This window comes from Sus scrofa, chromosome 3, assembly GCF_054392235.1.
Source record: "Sus scrofa isolate SSC_HxYL_T2T_F1_AM1 chromosome 3, Sscrofa_HxYL_maternal_Yorkshire_Landrace_v2.0, whole genome shotgun sequence".
In the NCBI taxonomy this organism is placed as follows: Eukaryota; Metazoa; Chordata; class Mammalia; order Artiodactyla; family Suidae; genus Sus; species Sus scrofa.
The window spans coordinates 122,245,572-122,263,706 of NC_139385.1; the positions used below are offsets into that span (position 1 = coordinate 122,245,572).

An 18,135-nucleotide genomic window follows, 5' to 3' on the forward strand; every position below is an offset into this window, starting at 1 on the left:
AGGTCGGAGAGAGTTTTTAAGTTCTCAGGAAACTCCCTTTCCAGCAGGACAGGGCTGGCTGACTGGCGGTCTTCCTGGAGGACGACTTCCCAGAAAACAGATGAACCACAGGTCTCATCCATTTATCCCTGTGTCCCTGGCCACAGCCCTAGGACCTGACCCTCCAAGGCTTTGAAAGAGATGGAAAGAAACAATATCTTGTGCGTTTGCTGAAAACACTTAAGGCCCCCACTCTGTGTTGCTTTCAGAGACCCCCGATCATAGTCAAATTGTTTAACAATCAGTTGGGCACAGACCAGCTCCACTCAGCACTGAACAAGACCCAGGATCCCCGAGACCCTCACTGTAAGGGTTTAACCTTAACATTGCTGGGTAAAGAGGACATCCAGGGGCCTCCAGGGGCAGAGCCAGGCTGCCTGAGGCAACCAACATGCAAAGGATACTCAGGGAACAGAGGCACTTTATCAGCTGGCACGCAAGCATCTCGATATTTTGAGAATGACCTCAACCCCGCGGATAGGAAGCCCAGCCCTTCTGCCCACCCTGTGCACACAGCAAGCACAAGAGGTCTCCTCAAAAGACCAGGGAGTCCTGGTCTCAGGCCCCAGACTCTCAATTCTATTAACCTGCAGAGCAGTCCCTCGGAAAGGGAAGTGCCCCATGCTGGGGAAGTCGGGGAGATGCTGACTGCGCCCCTTGTCACTTCCCTGGGACTGCGTGAGGCTGACGACAACTTCAGTCCCGAGCCGGGTCACCAGCACACATTAGGATCACGCTGGATATTGAATCCTAAGACTCGACCAGCCCACGCCCTTCCTCACACACACTCCTCTTGACGCACCTACAGGTTCTGGCTGCAGATTGTCGCCTGGTGGGGACAAGGATCCAGAGCCACCGTGGCTTTCGACAATATCTCCGTCAGCCTGGACTGCTACCTCACCAGTGAGTGCGCCCTGTCCCTGGCACATGTCCCCCAAGCCACACCATCCCAGGCCTCCCTGTCCCCTCCTTAACCCAAGCCCGGGGGTCTCGCCCCTTCCCCGGGGTGTACTCATCCCTCTCCCTTAAACTGCACCTCCCCTGACGCAGCCCACGGCGTCTTCTCTGTTCCAGTCAGTGGGGAGGACAAGCTGCCACAGAACACGGCACCTAAATCAAGAAATCTGTTTGAGAGAAACCCAAACAAGGAGCCGAAAGCCTGGGAAAATACACCGGGAGAGACCCCCATCTTTGACCCTACAGGTAAGGGTTCAACTTCCAAATCTGAGCAAAGTAATTTCTGTTGCAGAAGGGAGAAGAAAGAGCTGTGCTTGAGTGGGGTGGGGAGCTGCGGTTAAAGAGTAAAATGGTTGACCGTTAGAATGAACACTGCCGACACCCTGGCTGTTGGGCTCCAAGAGGAACCTGTTTGGTTGTCTTATTGCCTGGGCAAGTGGAGCTTCTGGAAGTTGTGCAAAGGAGCAGCCAGCCTTCATGCCTGGGGGACACCCAGGCCTAGACACACACTGGAGAACCAAGCTGATACCCTTTGCTCGACTCGGTTCCTTGAAACCACTCCCCGTGGACTGGACAAAGCAGACCTTCCGAGGATTTCTTCTCCTCACAAAGAGGGTTGGGCCCAAGGCCAAGGTTATCTGTTGCACAAAGGCAGGCTAGTTCATCGACAGCAAAACCCCCAAAGCTTCCGGTTCAATGCATTTCCCCAAAGCTTAGAAGCTATTCGAGTCAGCATCCCCTGGGCTGAAAGACATCTCATGGGGGTCCTTGCTGCTTCAAACACAGGCTTCTTCTGCCTCTAGCCCTAAACCACGGGTGTGACTTCTCAGCTCTGTACCAGGAGGGACCCTCTTGGAATCAGTCTCCAAACCTAGGATGAGGTTTGTCGGCAGTTTTTAGATCTGTGATCCCAGCTGCAGAAAAACTGACGAAAGCCACCAGGCTCATCACCAGCAGGTGAAGGGGTCCCCCAGGTGGGTGCTGGTGCCTCAGGCTATGAGACTTCATCCAACATGAGGAACTCGGAGAGGCAGGCCTTCCGCACACCGTTCATCCACACTCATTTTCCTCTAAGAGATAATTCAAAAAACAATAGATATTCAAAAAACAATAGATAAATGATAAATCTCCAATCTCTACTCTTAATGTGAAATCTTTGTTTAGTGCAAAGTCCAAAAAAAAAAAAGAGAGAGATAGAGGCTACTATACCTTTGCACTAAATTCATTGACCCTCAACTTAATAAATAAATATTAGCTTTGCTTTATCTTTGAAGAAAACCCTTTTCTCCCCTAAAAAGCTGTCCCAGGACTAAGGTTCATCCCTTCCAGCTTCTGCCTGATCTAATCCAGCTGCCAAACTAGAGGAAAGAGCTCACTGCTTTTCCCATCACCTCTTACCTTTCCTCCCTTCACCTTGAACTAGAACCACAAAAAAAAACCTTTCCGTTTTTTTCACACAAAGGGGACCCTGGCCTTGTAAACCACGCTCTCTGCCTCCTGGTTCACAGAAACGTCTAACACGATGGAGGCAGCCTTCTGTTAATCTGTTAAGCAGGGCCCCTCCCCGCCCCCCCCACCCTCACCTCCATCACCTCCTAGTCCTTGGTCAACCACTGCCTCCCTGCAATAAATGTAGGACAGGCCAAGCCAACATCACAGCGAGCCCGCCCCGCTTCACCACCAGCGCTGATTACATAGCAGGGGCTCTGGAAACGCTTATCGATTGACTGGTGGGCGATTGATGCTTGAGCCCAGGGCTCAGATGTGGGCAGCGGCTCCCCCGCGGCCGGCATCTAGGAAGCAGCCATCCACCCTGCCTGAGCCCCGGGTTTATTGCCATATAACTCTCCCTGCCCCTAAGAGGCTGATCAATAAGGGTCTGCCCAGTGGCCACTCAGACTAATGAAATCTCACAGCGGCTCAAAAGCGGCAGTGATTCCCCGAGCACCTCCACATAAAATCAGAAGCAAGCGGGTGCCTGAGAGGCTGCAGATGACAGTGGCTGGAATGAGCTTATCCTCTGCTGTCCAACCCCAGCCTTGGAGCAGGAGTGACGACGGCAAGTGGCTTCGGGTCAGTGTTCTGCCTCCAGACCCTCGTCCAGAGTGACCCCAGCTCAAAAGGAAGGGGACACTGAGGCAAATACATCCCCAAGCAGCCTCCGTAGGCTCCGTGGGGAGGCTTTAGAGACTCGAATAGAGCCGGGGCTTTTCCAGCAGCCCGCTGCTGCCTTGGGGCACAGCTCAGGTGAGGGAGAACCTGAGGCAGGCCCGAGACACCCCTTCCCTGCTGTGCAGGGGGCATCTCCCCCATCTGACGAACCTGCCAGCCCCACCTTGCTGCAGACCCCTCGCTGCGTGTGCTGAGAGTGTCTCTGTCTTCGTCGGGAGGATTACTGGACAGGGGCTGGGGAGCAGGGCCTCCTTTCCCTGCCACGCATAGGACGACATCTACCAAGGCCCCTGAAGCCACACTTGGCCAGCACCCAGCCTCCTGGTCAGGGAGAACAGGCCACACCCTGGGTCCAGCCCTAGGCCCACCCTGTCCAGCTTTAATCTAGAGCCCCCGCGGGTCCTGCCCTCTTCCTCTGTGGGTGGAGAGAGAACTCACAGTCTAGCAGAGGGGGGGCAAGGAGACAAATGGCCCGATGATTAGGGGAGGCAAGGTGCCTGCAGCAAGAGCAGAGCCGTGTGGAGCCAGGTCTTGGAGAAGGGGAGGTGCAGGTGGCGCCTGGAGAGGCCAAGGTCAGGGCCACAGCCACTCAGACACACTCACCTGGCAGACGTTTTCCTGGCACTTCCACGCACCTGGGGCTGCGTGGCTACAACAGCAACGAGGGGGAGCAGTCCCACTGTTCTGGGGCTTCTCGCCCGTGAGAGGAGGGCAGCCTGTGAGCCCCCAGGACATGGCCTTAACACACCTCAGAGCTTCTATCGCAGGGGCCCCTGGAGAGAAAGGGAGGGCCGGGGCCAGAGGGAGAGGAATGGAAAGAAGAGGGGTGAGCACGCTTGACCCTGGGCTGGGGGGGTCCCACCCATGGACTCGTCCGGTCCTCCCTGGCCCAGGGCCAGCGGCTGCTGCTAGCACCGCGGGGCTGACGGCGGTGGCGTGGAAGAGCGTGAGCATCCCGGCTGCTCGGGAACGGGGCCGGGCCAGGGCCCTGAGGTCTAGCTTCTTCAGCCGACTGAGCTACTGAGTATCCACATCTCCTACCCTAGATCAACACTGTGAATGGAAAAGAGCCAGGAGACGGCCGGGCTGAGAGCCCCTGCATGATCAGTAAACAAACCAGCTCCCAGCCACCCCCGCAAAGGACGCAGGAGACGGATAACGAGCTTTTCTCCCCAAAGTTCAGTGCTGTCAGTGTCTGCTGGGCTGGAACCGGGCCGGCTGGTGGCATTTCAGCTCTCCTCCTGGCAGGCATTAGAGCAGCTCCAAGAAACGCAAAGGCCATGGCGGGTCTCCTGACGACCGTCACTCCCAATGCTTCCAAATTTCAAAACACTCCCCGCACGCCCCAGGCCAGCCCTTCCCTCTGACCAGGGCCTGACCCTCTGGGTCTGGGCGTTTCCTCGTGCTCAGCCCACCAGGCAGAGCCCAGCCCCTGGAGCATCCAGGCAGGAATAACCTGTCCAGGTGCTTCACAAAGGCTTCTCAGAAGCCTCTGAGGCACTTTAGCTAATCCAATGAAAAAAACGAGAGAAAGTGGAGCAAGGGAGTTCCCATTGTGGCACAGTGGTTAACGAATCCGACTAGGAACCGTGAGGTTGCTGGTTCAATCCCTGGCCTTGCTCGGTGGGTTAAGGATCCCGCATTGCTGTGAGCTGTGGTGTAGGTCGCAGATGCAGCTCAGATCCCCCGTTGCTGTGGCTCTGGCATAGGCCAGCAGCTACAGCTCTGATTAGACCCCTAGCCTAGGAACCTCCTTATGCCTCGGGAGCAGCCCTAGAAAAGGCAAAAAGACAAAAATAAATAAATAAATAAATAAAATGCATTTAGAAAAAAAAAAAAGAAAGTGGAGCGAGTGGAGCTGGGAAATTACATTTGTCAGCTTTGCACATACAATTACACTAACCAAATGGCTGGGATAATGCAATCATGAGGCTGCAGAGTCTCTCTGTCTCTCCCTCTCTCTCCCTCTCTCTCATTCTCTTCCTCCGTCTCTCTCTCTCTCCTTCTCTCTCTCTTTCCCTCTCTCCCCTCTCTCCCCCCTCTCTCTCTCCCTCTCTCTCTGTCTCTCTCTCTCTCCCTCTCTCTCCATCTCTCCCTCTCTCCATCTCTCTGTCTCTCTCTCCGTCTCTCTCTCTCTCTCTCCCCCTCTATTCCCCTCTCTCTGCCCCTCTCTTCCTCCCCCCCATCTCTCTCTCTCCCCTTCTCTCTCCATCTCTCTCTCCCTCCCCCCCCCCCTCCGGCAGTAATGAACATTAGCGGGGAGGAGAGCGTTGTCACCCTCTCTCTCTAGGAGCCCAGGTAAGGACAGGCAGGACCCACAGGGCCCAGTGACCCTGCCCCAGCCTTCTGAGCCTTCTGTCCTTCTCCTGTGAGTTTGCATGTCATGTAGGAGGGCAAGAGGGATTCTGCTCAGTTTACAGGAGAACCAGCCCAACCCCAAGTACCCATAACTCAAGGGACTCTGGCCTCAAGCCACAGTCTGGTCTCTGAGTTGGCTGGTGACAGTCAAGTTAACTGTTTCCTTGCCAAGGCAGGGTGGAGAGCCATTAAACACATGTGGAAAGAGCACTGGCCAAGGAGTCTGGAGCGGCTGGCCTGCACTAGCGAGCTGTGGTCCTGAGGCAGGTTCAGTCCCTGCCTGGCCTTCCTTCCCCTCATCTGGGGCATATCCGTGCACCTGAGGCAGCAGGTGACAGAGCTCTTGGGAGAGGGGCGAACGCCAGCACAGACAAAGGTGAGAAAACTGCTTCTTGTAAAAGTCAAGGTTTGAAGAAGCCAGGCTCCAGGTGCCACCACCTCCCCAGCCCCGTAGCACTGCGGGCTGAAGAGACACGCGTGCGGGAGAGCTCGCCTTGGCCCACCTCTCTGGCCAACCATGGCACGGCTGACGTGCCCTGAAGTGAGGGTGACAGACTGTCCCTTTCCACACACGCTCCTGTGATTCAAGAACAGATGCCAATTCCAATGAGAAAGTTTTATGTGTTTCATATAAATTGATTGAGTCTATTTCTGCTAAATATATTATCCGTCCACCACAGAACAACTATTAGAGTTAATAGAATTTGTAGCTAGAGCCATTATGTTCCTAGCATGGCCTTCTGGGGATGACGGCATTATTGGAAAGCAGGCTTGGGAGGGCCCAGCCTCCCTCCTTCAGAACCTGTCTTCTTCCTCTGGGCGGGTCTTTGTTTCCATCGGAGCCTCTGCACCCAGGCCCCACGGGCCTGGCCAAGCTCACTTCAGCAGCACACCCCAAAAGTGAAGATCACTCGGTTCTTAAATAAGCGAATCAATCCTGATCCAATTCCAGCAAAACCCTATCATCTCGGCACCTGCTGTCCCTGCAGACAATCCCAGGCCAACTTGGGGGCACAGAAAGGAAGCTGGGAATCCCTGCTGTAGCCATGGCTTTTTACCATGGACCCGTTTTGAAGGCAGGAGGCCCCCAAAGCATTGGGAGGCAGGAAACGAGTAAGGGCAGAAGTCCCCCTCACACCAGGGGAACCTCAGATCAGACTCTTGGGTTTCCTGCCTCATTAGCAGCTTCCTCCAGAAGTTACCAGCCATACAATCTGTGGCTGCGTGAATGCAGCAGTGAGCAGGTCCGTGGTCGGGGACCTAGATCTGGCCCAGGGTTTCTCCAAGTATGTCCTTATGTCATCTGTTTCTGGTCACCTGGTTGGGAGGAAGCCCTACAAATGCTACTGTAAAATGAAGATTTCTGGGACGCACGGACCTGTGGCATCTTGATGTCTAGGAATGAGAGGTCAAACTCTGCCTTTTTAACAAGCTCACAAGGAAAGCCAGAGCTTGGGAATGCAGCCCGATTGCCTCAATACAGATGGCCACGGGCCTTGGGACAGAGAGGAGGCAGGCTGAGAGCCACACAGCATCCTTCGAGGTTTCCGCTCTCAGACCACAGAGGCCTTGCATCAGGCATCTCCTCTTTACGCAGCAATAATAACCACCGGTCACCAAGCGTCGCCATGTGCCGGGAGCGAGCTGGCCTCTTCCGTACGCATTAGCTCACTTGTTCATATGCTCTCATCCCCTTTTGCAGGGGATGAACATGAGGCCTTCGGAGAAGAGGTAACTTGCCCAAAGCTATACGACCTGTGTGAAAGGCTAAAGAATGTTTCTTTAAAATCACATGAGCAAGAGTTTTCTAAGCCAGATAACATTCAGTAGGACACAACTGTGACAGACAAACCTTAAAGGAATCCCACTGTTGAATGGGTCTTCTGGAGGAATCTCTTTTCCCTGAAAAACCCTCTGTCTAATGTCAGTGTTTGCTTAAATAGAGCACATGGGTAGCTTCACGACTATTCAAAATATCACACTAGGCGTCCAATGCACTGACACACACATAGGAAAGCTGATAATCCCAGTGAACCGGCATCTCTCCGTGCACCCAGCCTTCACGGGTGCACGTGAAAGGCCCCTCTGTCAGCACCCATTCAGCTGGGGGTGCCCCTCCTTAACAGCTGGGCGGGCCTGGGAGCTCTGGCCCTTTCCCTGCTCAGCTGGCCAGCTGTTTCACCATATGCTGCATGTTCTCTCTTACTCAACTAATTTTAGATTGTCACCTATTTGGTGCACTAGTGATAACACACGAAGCACCAGCCTTAACAAGGCTAGTGGACCCCCAGTTGCCGAGGCCGGGTTCGCCACCCTCCCAATTAGAATGTCACTCTTCATTTGGGTGAGGCTCCCTTCCCCAGGAGCCAGTGCCACTGTGCCCTGGGGAGAGAGATGGCCTGGAACTAATTCCCGATTGATAATCCCTGGCACTCGTGTTAACAAGTCCCTCCCAGTGCAAAAGGCTTTGTCCGCTGAAGAGCCAGCCCATCAGCATCCCCAGGAGGTGGCTCACACCGAGATCCTGGGGCTACTTGGTGGCTGAGGGAGAGACAGCACTTCCGCGGGGATGTGGGGACGGCACCAGCTGTCCTAGGAAGGCTGCGTGAGAAGCTCCGCTCCTGAGCAAGCGCCCGAAGCAGCAGCGCTTCTGGGGAGAATGTTCAGAGTCTGCAGACCGCCTCCTTTCCTCTGCCTGCCTGGCTACAGCTACTGAGCATGCTCGGTGTCTCTTATGCGATCCTTACCGACTCTCCCCGCCAGAGAGAGACATCACAGTTCGGGTCCCAGCTCTGCCACTCCTTGAAGCTACACCTTCCCCTTCTGGTGCTTTGTGTCCTCACGTCCAAGAGTGGCGCTTCTCTTCTTAGGGCTTCTTGGATTTCATGGGTTTGATGAAAGGATCATGGGTGAATCCGTGTCTGTGGGTTAAGAAACCAGGCCCAACTTACCTGGGTCATCGGCTTCATGGCTTCTCATAAGGTGCATAAAATGTTAGCCAGGACTGGGTCTCATCTGAAAGCTTGACTTGGCAAGGAATTGCTCCCAGGGTCACATGGTTGTTGGCAGTTCCTGGAGAAGCCAGTGATGAGAGAGAAAAAGAGGAAGAGAGACAGAGACAGACAGAGAGATGGGGAGTCTGCTAATGAGATGGAAGTTACAATCTTACGTAACATAGCCATGGAAATAACATCCCGTCCCCTTTGCCATATTCTGTTGGTTAGAAGCAGCTCACAGGTCTTGCCTCTACTCAAAAGGAGGGGATTACGTGAGGGTGTGGCTACCAGGAGGTAGAGATCATTGGGCTGCCTGGCAGCCTACCTGCAGTGGCTTTTGTGTGTCAGAGATCAGCCAAGCGCCAGGAAGCTTTGAGAGCCCGTTGTGGATTCTGATGGGCAGAATTCCTGGCAGTGATCTCGAGCCTCTCTGTTCAACGTTCCACAGACACTGCACCTTCACAATGTACCTCCTGAGCACCGGTCCCTAACAGGATGGGCGATGGGTCAGCAAAGAGTCCTCAAGACTGTGGTTCTGGCTGTGGAACCAGAGCAGGACAGTCAAACATTCTGAGCCCCAGTGTATCCATAAAGTAGGGATAATAATTACCTGCCACAGTTCTTTCTCAGAGCTGGCTCTTGCAGTGAGCAAACGAGATCATTTCCAGCAGGCTTGAAAGGTCCAAAACAATATCCTAATATAAAATGTTAGGTGATATTGTTACCAACGTTATTAAACTATACACCAGAAAAGATTGGCCCAATTCACGTGTTCCTCATATGCTGCCTTCTACACATTTTCAGCATATTTATAATCCTCCTCCTTCTCCACCTATAAGCTGGGTGCTCTCTTATTTATTTATACATACGTGTGTGTCTGGGCATATTTTTCCTTAGTATTTTTTGCAGAAGTTTCAAGCAGATTCTAGGGGTTTTTTTTGTTTTTTTGTTTTTGTTTTTTTTTTTTGTCTTTGCTATTTCTTTGGGCTGCTCCCGCGGCGTATGGAGATTCCCAGGCTAGGGGTCGAATCGAAGCTGTAGCCACTGGCCTACGCCAGAGCCACAGCCACGTGGGATCCGAGCCGCGTCTGCAACCTACACCACAGCTCACGGCAACACCGGATCCTTAACCCACTGAGCAAGGGCAGGGACCGAACCCGCAACCTCATGGTTCCTAGTCGGATTCGTTAACCACTGCACCACGACGGGAACTCCAGATTCTAGTCTTTGACCTCTAAAGACTAACTATGTTCAAAGAGGGGAAAGTATTTTGCATGTTGTGTTCTTTTGTTCAATCAGTTCCCCCATCCATTGATCACCAATTTGCAGGTGAAATCCTCCAACTCCCTTTGGGGGAAATACGTGACTTGGGTGAGGGCATAGAGGATTCCCCCAAAGATCTCAAAGACCCCAAAGACTCAGTGATATGAACTGAAAGAGGATTTTTAGTCTTTTAAAGCTTGTCAAGTTCTCAGAAATAATGGGGACTCCAGAACTTTCTCCAGGGACAGTTTTTCAAATAAATCCAAGGTAGATGGATCAGAGAGGACTGATTTGGTTTTTATAGTGAATACTGACTGACAGTGACTTCATAATAAGGTGAGAATGAATTTTATTCATTTAATTGATATTTTTTAAGTGACTGATAGACCGAACAATCCCATTCTGGGATTAATGTTCGCGGGTAAGGAAAATAAGGCACAGCTCAGGCTTGTCCAGCAACCCAACTGAAAGTCAGAAAGACTCCCTGAGCCTCACAAGAGCTGCTTTTTCTTCTGCCAGCCTTATGACTTAGCTCCTACTGACTTGTCCATTCAGTCTATCAGTTGATCGGCTCCATCAGCCGTAGGGCCAGTGGCGTGTCCACACCACTAAGGAGTAGGGCTCGAGTGTTTCCTTGTAGACTGCAAGGTTCCTGCATTTCAGTTATGTGGATGTGGGTGTGCAAAGGTGAGTGTGTGCTGGTGTGTGTGCATGCCAGCTCCTCAGGGGCCTACCCCCTCTGGTCTGTGGTGTTTTCCTTGCAAGGCAGTGAGAGATCTGGATTCTAGAAGGCTCCGTGCACCTTAAGTCTGAGCCAGACAATGGCTGGTGGTCCAAGGACGGGTCGGTCCTGTAACAGAAACTGCTTTATAGATGCCTGCTGATGTTAGCTCAGGGGTCTTACTCATGACTACTCTCAGTTCCATGCCTGATCGTGTCAAGACCCACGTCTCTGTGATCTTCGCGGCCTCTTCCTCACGCTTGTTGCCTCGTGGCCCCTGCATCTCCAGTGACCACAAGCAGAAACAGGAGAGAGAAGTGAATCTTCTCTTATTTTCTCCTGTCTTGTATCATATGTTCTGTCTATCATGTGTAGGTCCGATATTGGGTCCCATCCTCTCTCCCTGCACTTTCCACTCTTTTTTTTTCTTTTTTGTCTTCTTAGGGTCGCACCTGAGGCATATGGAGGTTCCCAGGCTAGGGGTCTAATTGGAGCTGTAGCCGCCAGCCTACCCTACAGCCACAGCAATGCCAGATCCAAGCCGTGTCTGCGACCTGCACCACAGCTACGGCAACACCGGATCCTTAACCCACTGAGCAAGGCCAGGGATCAACTGTGATCTCATGGATGCTAGTCGGGTTCATTAACCACTGCACCACAACGGGAACTCCTCTCCCACCACCTTCCTTTCTGTCCTTGACGTCTGGATTTCCCATCATATCTTTTCACGTGGGAATATTCTCCAGTTTGTCTTAGAAAGTGTGGGACCCTGACCCAGGAGTCAGGACGTTTGCTTCTTTCCAGCGCTCGGCCCCTGGGCTCCCTGTGCCTCCATCTGCCCACCCGTCAGAGGTGTTACAGTCCCAAGGGCCCTGCAGGGATTTCACTCATGATTTGGAACCAAACAGTAAGCGATGACTCCCAAGAGGAAAGCAGTGGGGGCTCTGGCTCCCACACTGATGCCTCTCTCCCCGGAGCCGCTGGACCTTACGGCGAGGAAGGCAGCAGGTCCCATCACACAAACCCCGTGGCCGCGCACCAGACCAAGGGGTCCTCTCCCAGGTCTGCGGACAGAGCAGATAAGAGCAGAAATCCATGACTCTTCAGGCCTGAGTGTGGCAAGGCTGGTATGTGCACCACCGCCTCTTCCCACCGAAGCCCCATAACCAAATCCATTACGTGTAGCCCCCAGATGGGTGAGCCCACAGCAGCCCTCTCGGCATCAAACGCTTTAGCAACACCGCTCCGGCCTGAAGCCAATTTGGGAATAACAAAATTAGCCCCGAGGCCTCCCCTAACTTAATTTTTACAGCTCCGCTTTCCGGAGAGTGTTTTCCCTGTGACCTTCCCTCTCTCATGTGTTACTGCCTTTCCCTCAGGGAGCAGGCGGAGGCTGAGAACACACACAGCAGCCGTCCCAGGAGCCATTAGAAACGCCCTCAGATTGCCAGGGTGTCAGAGCTGCTTAGGGTAATTCAGTCCTGAGAGCTTTTATCTCAACAGCGCAGACTGGCTGCCCTGCTGACCAGGAGCTGGCTTGCTCCGAGGCTCTCCTCTGCAAAGCGATGCCTGCCTCTCCGCAGAAAAGGATGCGGGCCTCTGAGCTTTGTCCCCTGCAAGACCTCAGCTTTTGCAGGCACCCTGCCTGTCCAGCCCAGCCAGAGGAACTGGGTGAGGGCCAAGGGAGGAAAGACATAGCAGGGAGGAAGAGATGGTGTGTGAGCACAGCTGGTACAAAAGACAGAGCTGGTGCTGTCGCTGCTGTCGTTACCCCTCCTAACATTTCATCCTCAAAAAAGAATACGACAGAAAAGACCAGAAAGCCACGCGTGACTAACGGAGGGGGGTACCTGGAAACAAATTCAGTCTGAGAAACAAACAAATGCTTCAACAACAGTCAGCAGGAGTTCCCATCGTGGCGCAGTGGTTAACGAATCCGACTAGGAACCATGAGGTTGCAGGTTCGGTCCCTGCCCTTGCTCAGTGGGTTAACGATCCGGCGTTGCGGTGAGCTGTGGTGCAGGTTGCAGACGCGGCTCGGATCCCGCGTTGCTGTGGCTCTGGTGTAGGCTGGTGGCTGCGGCTCCGATTCGACCCCTAGCCTGGGAATCTCCATATGCCGCAGGAGCGGCCCAAGAAATAGCAAAAAGGCAAAAAAAAAAAAAAAAAGTAAATGCGATGTCCCCCTCCTCCCTTAGCTTCCGTAATCACAGGCCAATTGTTTCACTTTTGTACATGATTGCCTGTCTTATGAGATAAAAGTAACAATTCTTCCCCTTCCTTATGGCGTGACCTGATGTGGTTTTAAGGAGCTAAACTAACTGGAGGAAGGAGGTGCGACATAAATGTACCATAATTAAATACGTTGAAATTGATGGCCTGAAGAGTCCCAGCACTGTTTGTTCAGAATCATAGCAACCTCCTTTATCTCAGATCCGACTTCCAGTACGTTCCACTCTCCACCAAATATAAGTATCCAGATATAAATATATTCCAAAACTGTGAAATAAAGGTTTTTCTGCAGCTCGCTCCCCCTCAGTCTGATGCACAGAGCAGTATAGAGCCCCTCTCCTGTCTTCACCCCACACTGGGTACAAAATAAGATTCAGCACGGAACATCCTGGAGCACTGAGGAAGCATACCCGACAGTACCGAGAGAAGAAAGCGAGTTAATGTGAAATATGTCTGGTCATTGAGTAAAGGCTCAAACAGCCCTAAACAACTCAAGTCCAAGTGGCACTATCAAGAAGACATTATATTATACATAGTAGACTGCATTTTTTTTAAGGCAGAATATAATAGCAAGTTCTAGACCATGGTCATTGCAGATGGCCTGGGGTGAAATCTGAAAAACTCTGCAGTCCCAGGAACAGAAATACAGGCAAGAAACCTGACCAGAGAGATAGTGCAAAGGGGCTGATCATAGCACATCACGTCAAGTGATTCCTAAATTTTAGATATTTTAAGGATTCGGCGATGATGGCAGTGATGGCACTAATATTGTAGGGGTTTTTTTAATCTCTGAATCTTTATGCAAAAACTGAGCAACAGTATGTCAAAATTGAAAACCTGCAGATATTTACAACAACAAAAATTTTTTTTGATAAGATGTTCCCCTCCAGCCCCAAAACACAAGTGAGTGAGGACAACGTGCCAACCTCCATAAACCCTGTGCAGTATCAGCATCTGCACAAGAGAACGATGAGGAAAGCAACAGGCTGTCTTACAAACCTGAGAACAGGAGAACCCCAGAATAGCTGACAGGGGGTGGCTGGAAATGACTGACAAGCTGAGAACAGCTGCTGAAACTAGGAGGGTCCTTGCCAGCCTGGTGGCATGTTAATAACAGGGGACCTTGGTAAGACCTGAAGGAGCTCGAGCAGTCTGGGCACAGAGTGTCCTGTACAGGAAAGGGCCCACCCTGAGAAGAAGTTTCTGGGGGTGAAATCACTATTGAGTAGGATAGGGATAAGAGAGACCAAAAAAAGAAGATAGCCAAACTCCAGTGGGGAAGATAAATGGAGCCAGAAACATCAGAAAGCAAACTGCCATATTTTTAACAGTATTATTTAAAAAGAGAGAGAGAGTAGAGGAAGTTCTGTGAAGTTAGAAAATCTCCTGAACCCTAAAATTTCTAGAAAATTCATTTCTTTTGTATGCAGTTTTAAACTATAGTTGATTTCCAATATTGTGCCAATTTCTGCTGTACAGCAACATGACACAATCATACATCTATATGCGTTATTTTTTACATTATTTTCCATCATGGTCCTTTCCAGGAGATTGACTATAGTTCCCTGTGCTGTACAGTAGGACTGCATTGCTTGTTCAATCTACACGTAATAGTTTTCATCTCTAACCCAAACTCCCATCTCATTCCACTCCATCTCCCTCTCTCTTGGCAACCACAAGTCTCTTCTCTATGTTTGTAAAGTCTGTGAAAATTAATTTCAGGTAAAAATGCATAAGTATCAAGCTCAAACCCCATCCAAATTACAATAAGAATTTTAAAAAGAGCATAGAGGACAAAACGTCCTTACAGAAAAATGAAAGCATCCCAGAAAGATACACACAGAAAGAGATCAAAGTTGTAACCTTCTATTTCAAAATGAGCTAACAGACAAGAAAACAATGAAAAATAACATAAATCGGTATTATAAAAAATGAGAAAGTAGGTTGTGAAACTCAGAGAAGAAATTGAAGTAAAGGAAAAAATAATTTCAGAAATGAAGGCTAAATCAGAAAGACTGCAAAAGCAAATAAACATAACAGTTAATGCCTTATGAGAAATAGAAAGTGAAAAGAGAAACTTAAAAAAAACTTTTTTTAAAAATCAGAAAGGTAGTGTACATCAAAGCTAGGTGATGAAGAGCCAACATAAGGAAGTACTGAAAGAAAAAAAAGAAAGAAAGAAAAGGACCAAAACAAATACATAAAGCTGTAACTTGAGGGCATTCCTTGGTGATCTGGTGGTTAGGATTAAGCGTTTGCACCACAGAGGCTTGGGTTCAGTCCCTGATCTGGGAACTTAGATCCCACATCAAGCTGCTTCATGCCATAGCAAAAAAACAAAACAAAACAAAACAAAAACAAACCAGAAAAACTACAAGAAAAATGTTCTTGTTGAAACTACCTATGAAGGAGCATATCTGTGGAGTTCCCTGGTGGCACAGTGGGTTAAGGATCCAGCATTGTCATTGCTGTGGTTCGGGTCACTGCACTGGCGCAGATTCAATCCCTATCCTGAAATTTCTGCATGCTACAGGTGAAGCCAAAAAGAAATTTCAAAAAGAAAAAGAGCCTATCTGTGTACCTGAGAATACTGATTCAGAATGAGCAATATCAAAATATATTACAGTAAAATTGCTGTACCTTAAGGAAAAAGATTAAAATATTGTGGGCATCTAAGCAAAAATAGCAAGTGATTTATTAGAGAATGAAATTTATGTTATCAGAGTTTTTGACTGTAGTACTTTATACCAAAAGAAAATGAAGTAATCATTTAATATATTCAAGGGGAAAAAATATTATCAACATTCAAGAACTCAAGGAATATTGCTCCCGTGAGCCCTTCCTAAGGAATCTACTTGAAAACAGACTTGAGACAACCAAAATAACTAGAGATATATCAACATGATTGATATGAGTATTAAACGTATCATACTTACAGACTACCAATTAAAGAGGAGAGAGTGACATATGAAATGGCAGTGTGCCCAAACAGTGTAGATAGAGTATAACCAAAAAATTTTATGAGGGAAAGCAATTATTCAAAAAAAAAGTTTTTACCGGTCTCTGCTTTTATACTGATTACGGCATAGCTGCAGTGTTGTTACTTTGCTACCGCTCTGTGTATAATGAAGGATAAAGTGAATGAGTAGTTATAGAATATTCTAATTCCATTTTTACCTGTGTTCTTGAGAGCCAAGTTTCTCAGTATGGGAAAAGAAATGCAGATGTAATACAGATGAGGTTAAATTAAAAACGCTGTAGTCCTGAATTTGAATTGGAACGATCAGTGTGAGTCCATGGGGTATTTTGTCATATACATATGTGTGTATTACAAACACATATATATGTTTTTGCTTACACACACACACATATATACACAACATGTATATTTCGCAGGTCTGTCCACTAAAGAAGCCTAGAAACAGTCACCAATCCAGTAGCAAGAAGTGTCTATAGCATCCAGATCGTATACTTAAAATATCTTTTTGCACTAAAAGATCCAAAGCTTTTGATACAATGGCTGAGTTCAGGTCTGGGGAAGGAGCATTTCATCATATCAGATGGCAAGAAAGTAGAAGAACTCAGGAAGCTACCACTGACCAAAAATGTGACAATTTGAATTTCTAAAGGATAATAATTATGATTGATGAAAACTCAAAATATGTTTAAATTCATGTATTCATAACGATATACAAACAACTAATTAGTCAACTTCGGAGGATGATAGAGAAGGAATTCATTACCCTGAAAACTGCAAACAGGGAGAAAAAAGTGAGCATTTATCTTGCCTTTCTATATGAACTATACCACTGGGTAACCAAATACTAGATGAGAGGAAACATCTCTTTATATATTCCAACTAAATGAAAAAAAGTCTAGTTTGAATACCATTATTTTTCAACTCCCAATAAATAAATGAACCTAGGCATTAAGCTTCAACTGCTGGCATCAAAAAAAGAAAGCAATAATCAGACAATGATTTAAATCTAGGAGGGACGCTGCTCCACGGTTTAAAGAGCTGAAGTATTTTAATCTCCCAATGACAACCCTATGTATATTATTTTCATTGTGCCCTAATAAGGAGAATAATTTATTAATTTTCATCACGTAGGCATAAAAAGGGATTACTTTTTCCACGTTATAATAAAGAATGGTGTCATATACATTTACAGATAGTGAATAATTATGGTTACTTAGATTTTGGTCATTCTTTTGTTTCGTGGGATCTACAATGAGCAGCAAAATGGTTCAGTAAGTCACAGCTCCTGTGAAGTTCGGCTCAGTCAACAGATATGGATAAAATTCAATTCCATGGATCGGAATCAAAATATTATAAAAGATGCACATGAACCATAGAGTGCTCTTCCGTGGGACGACCAGATGGGCCTTCAGTGTGAGGCAGATCCTTATTATTGTGATTAATAATGATAGTTGAGAACTGATTTCCCTTTGCATCACGCTCTATTTCTTTGCATTCAATTGAGCATATGAGATGGCTTAGCAACAGTAATAAAACCAGCACAATCACTATCTAGCCTATTTTTTTTACCATTGTGCGGTATATTACTAATTGATTTGTTTCTTCTTGGAGGGCGCTGCAATATACTTAAAATGAAACCCAGCACCTAATGGATTTTTTCTCTACTCAGCTGTCTGAAACCAATCAGTACTCTGATGTTTGTGGGTTCTTTATACAATTTAAGTGCAAGTTAGTATTAAACTAGGTTTCCAGTCTGTGGTATAAGTTAGAACAAGATAAAGCAGTTCTTTTTTTCTCTCTCTCTCTTTCTCTCATAAAGGAGTTTTAATACAATAGTTTCATTTTTTTAAGTAAGAGAAGAAGAAAGAGCGGACTTTCTCCCTCCCCTGCTCCCAATCCAGGCTCCTCCTTGGGGGCCGTTTAATCTTCCAGTGGCTCCACAGAACCTCGGGGATCAAGGTAGACTCTCAGCTGGGGACCCTTGAACTCTCAGACCGGCAGTTCAGCATCGAGTCCACCTCACTGTGACCTTGATCTTCCCTCCAGAAACTAAGACTTTGCCTTATTGCTTATTACCCAAGTCCTTCTCGTATCTCTGCTTCCTGACCTTACAAGCACTCCAGTTACTGGATTTCCCTTCTGACACCTCCCGGCTCCCCATGGCCTCTCTGGGGACCAAAGCCCTAGTGCTAAGCACCTGCTTGTTTGTTTCCTGATTGGTACTCATGGCCCCCTCTGCTAGGCTACGCTACTGCGGGATTTTCTGGAGTGGAGGATCGACCTGCCACGGTGTCCTGACCAGACTCTCACCAGTCCCTTCATGGTGGCCTGCCTACTCTCTGGTCCTGAGCAAGCTTAGTTGAGTCTGTCCTGGCTTTAACTGAGCCCTAGACCATAGATTTAAAAGAGAAAAAACA

General features: G+C 48.9%; 1 protein-coding gene across 2 annotated transcripts in view; it reads left to right on the forward strand.

The window, feature by feature from the left end:
• Positions 1 to 18,135, forward strand: part of ALK (ALK receptor tyrosine kinase) — an 805,341-nt gene that overhangs the window by 726,695 nt on the left and 60,511 nt on the right. For both annotated transcript variants that reach the window (XM_085019699.1, XM_085019698.1), the window contains 2 exons: positions 848 to 942; positions 1,114 to 1,242. In XM_085019699.1, coding sequence (XP_084875825.1) covers positions 848 to 942; positions 1,114 to 1,242 — 224 coding nt within the window. The remainder of the gene's footprint in view (positions 1 to 847; positions 943 to 1,113; positions 1,243 to 18,135) is intronic.